The 3,425-nt window shown below is 34.3% G+C and overlaps 1 protein-coding gene across 1 annotated transcript; it reads left to right on the top strand.

The window, feature by feature from the left end:
- Nucleotides 1-204: 204 nt before the first annotated feature.
- Nucleotides 205-546, top strand: LOC150088110 (protein ZBED8L-like). The gene has a single exon (XM_090370025.1). It carries the CDS (start codon nt 205-207, stop codon nt 544-546), a length of 342 nt encoding a protein of 113 aa, XP_090226151.1.
- Nucleotides 547-3,425: the final 2,879 nt, after the last annotated feature.

Below are 3,425 nucleotides of genomic sequence, written 5' to 3'. Positions count from 1 at the left end.
TGGAAGAGTAAAATGGAAAATGATTTATTTGAAATGTTTCCATGCATGGACGAGTTAATTAGTAAAAATAATTTCAGTTTTAATCTGATAAAACAGATTATACTTGATCATTTGATATGCTTGGAAAATCAGTTTTGTAAATATTTTCTTCCAGATTTTAACACTGATCAGTTTAATTAGGTTCAAAAACCATTAATTGTATAAATGGAGGAGGTAAAACATCTCTCATTGCAGGTTCAAGAAGAATTTGCAAAGCTATCTAGTGATGGAAATCTTAAGCTTGAATTCTCGAAGAAATCTTTAAATGGTGTTTGGGTTCAGGTTAAAGCTGAATATCCAATACTTTCTGATCTGGCAATGAGAGCACTTCTACCATTTGCCACCACTTATTTATACGAATCAGAATTTTCAACATTGGCTCCAATAAAGACGAAATACCGTTCTAGTCTTAATAACATCGTAGTTGCTATGAGACCTGCACTAACAAAAATTTTGCCAAGATTTAATTTACTGTGCCGAAATAAACAAGCTCATCCATCTCATTAAAGACTTTTACATTTATGGTTGTTCTTATGTTTGTTTTCTGCATATTTAATTGTACTTTTGTATTTTTTTACGTTTATATTTTTTGTAAGGGAATATTTTTGTAAAACTATAAATTTGAGTGTACTAAATTTTTGTTTAATACCACAATACGTACCTCAATGTACAAGGTAGAGAGAGATAAGTACATAAAGAAAGAAATGTGTTACACAATTGCTAATAATCATCTGTCCTCGTTTGATAACTAACTCGCCTGGTGAGATCGACAAAAGGGCGTCCATATGAGGAAAGACTTCGAATATGTGGGTTGCAAGCTTGGAAACCAGGCATCTTAGAGGGGACTTGATTGAGGTGTTTAAGGCTCTGAAAGGCATAAGCAAAATGAATAAGGGCGAAATTTTCGAGGTTATAAATGATTCTAGAACTAGGGGCCATTATTTCAATTTATGGGGGGAGTTGTTTAGACTGGATTGCAGGAAGTTTTATTTTAGACAGCGGGTTATAAATTACTGGAATAAGTTACCTGCATGGGTGGTAGAAGCTGACAATCTGGGGAAATTCAAAGGTCAGCTGGATAATTACCTAAGCGAGGAGGTAATTATCCAGCATAGGTTGTCCATTTCCTTTTCTCTTATTAATTTTTATTATTATTTTTTTTTTAAATTTACTTATTATTATTATTTTTTAATTTTCTTTTTGTTTATAATTTGTTTATTTATTAACAAATTTGTTAATAAATTTGTTTTTATTCTTTTTATTTTATGTATTTTTTGTTATTTTGTTTTATTATTATTATTGTTATTATTATATATATATTTTTTTTTTTTTTTTTTGGCTGGTGAAGCATAAGCCATAGGCTTCCTTGCACCATGTGGCCATTACTAATAGTAATACTATTGAAATTGTATGAAAAAGCGTAAATTTTAGGTTATGCCTGTCTGAAAGAGGTATGTTTAGGACCATATATAATACCAGGGGTCGCAAAAATTTTCCCATTATAAAAAGGGGCCGCGGGTGAAAAAAAGTTTAAGAAGCTCTGATGTAGAGTACGTCGTGGGTTGAACACATTTGTTGCAAAATCTGGTAGGAGTCAGAAAGTCTTGTAGTTTGCGAGAAGAGATACTTCGTTACCAGGAGTAAAGTTTGCAATCGAGGAGCTTAACGATGCTCTTAAATTACTGTATAAGATGTGTTTCCAATCTTCTTTTACTCCACATGAATATAAATTCGCATGGTGACCAGTTTGTTGTCAATCGAACCATGTCCTGTTAAAATAAATGAAGTATATAAGTAGACCGATGGAGAATCAAGATTTTTCTTTTCCTTTCGAGCAGGAAGGTGACCTCAGGAATCCATCGAGTGATATGTCCTGTCTTGTTTGCCAAATGTTTACAAGTTCATTCGAGATTATTTGCTTCTCCTCTTTAATATCGTTGTATCAGATATTAATAAATTAATTCTGATACCAAGAAATTCCGTTGAAATGTTTTTGCGGAGTCCTCTAAAGGTCAAATGTAAATCCAGAAATAATGCACCAAAGAGGACCAAAGAGCAGCCGTTGAAGCTGTTCTGTAGACTCTGAAAGAAGCTAAAAGCATACTGCGTTGAAGGGCAGATAGCTTTGACCGAAAAATCTTGTTATCTGCTCGGTGGAACTAAGCACCGGCGCTGAAAGTTGTCATCGGGATAAAGACTGCATTATAATATAAACCCAAAATTCTGGAAAAACTCGTTGTGGCGTACGATCTTGATTAAGGCACGATAAAGCTTTGTTCTCGATATGTGGACATGTATTGTTGTAAGGGAATTCTCCTAGAACGTAAGTTCAACTCTCCCTCGTATCTCTATGAAGAACAGTACCACTGCAAAAGGGACGAGATATTTGATTAGTGTAGATTTGTGTGTATTATGTGTTTGTGCTGTTCTCGGGCCACTCGGCTACCCAAAAGCATCAGCATCAGGAGAGGTGATTCTAGATACTCGTCCGCTCAACGGGAAGGTGATAGATAGCTCTGCCTGTCTTATATCAGACTCTCTTTGCCCACAGGAGGTAGTGCTAAACCAGTAGGTGATGGGATTCCCTGGAAGTCCATTCAGAGAAAAAATAACTCCCGCAGTATTCGAATAAAAAATTAAGAGAACCAAACAATGAATTCCGTAGTGATCATAAAATTAGCGTATAGAGTAAAATTAGCTTATACATATAGAGCAAAAGGAAAAAGAGACAGAGGAAGACCAAAGAAAAGATGGGCAGACCTCTTCGAGATCGAAATAGGCGGATCGCCTAATCCATGAAGGAAGATAAGATAAGACAAAAATAAAGGCAGCTCCTTAAATAATCTCATACACGTTAATTTATTCTTGATTAATCATCTGTCGTCTTCTTCTAAATACAGCGATTACAAAGTCCTGTAACATTCGAAATATTGTCTGATTCACAAGATCACATTCATGTCCTGGTATAAAATTACTTTTCTGTAAAGATAAAAGCAAATCATCATAATGAGGACATTCAAATAACATGTACTTCCAATTTTCCTCTAATGCACACAAACATAAGTCTATTAATTATCTATTAATCTCAATTGAAAAAGTTTCTCATTTAGAGAACCATAACCAGTTACAATAAATCAGGTGTCCAAATCGATATGAAACCATTTTTTAATCGTCTTATTAAGTAAATATGTGACTTTTAGTATAAATCACCTTGTAACCTGGCCTGTATTTGACGCATCCCACCTAATCTTCCAGATATTGACCAGCTCATTCCAATATCTCTCCTTCTCAACCCGACAATCGCTCTGTAAATGTATTTGAATACCCAAACATATAGTAAGGATCTTCCTTTGTTCTTTTTAATCCTGTAACAAAGTCCACGATAA

This window comes from Mastigoproctus giganteus, chromosome 3 (assembly GCF_048544385.1).
Source record: "Mastigoproctus giganteus isolate SK-2022 chromosome 3, ASM4854438v1, whole genome shotgun sequence".
Classification (NCBI taxonomy): domain Eukaryota; kingdom Metazoa; phylum Arthropoda; class Arachnida; order Uropygi; family Thelyphonidae; genus Mastigoproctus; species Mastigoproctus giganteus.
Note: the sequence above shows the minus strand (reverse complement) of the source record. Positions and strands in the feature narration are given on the sequence as shown.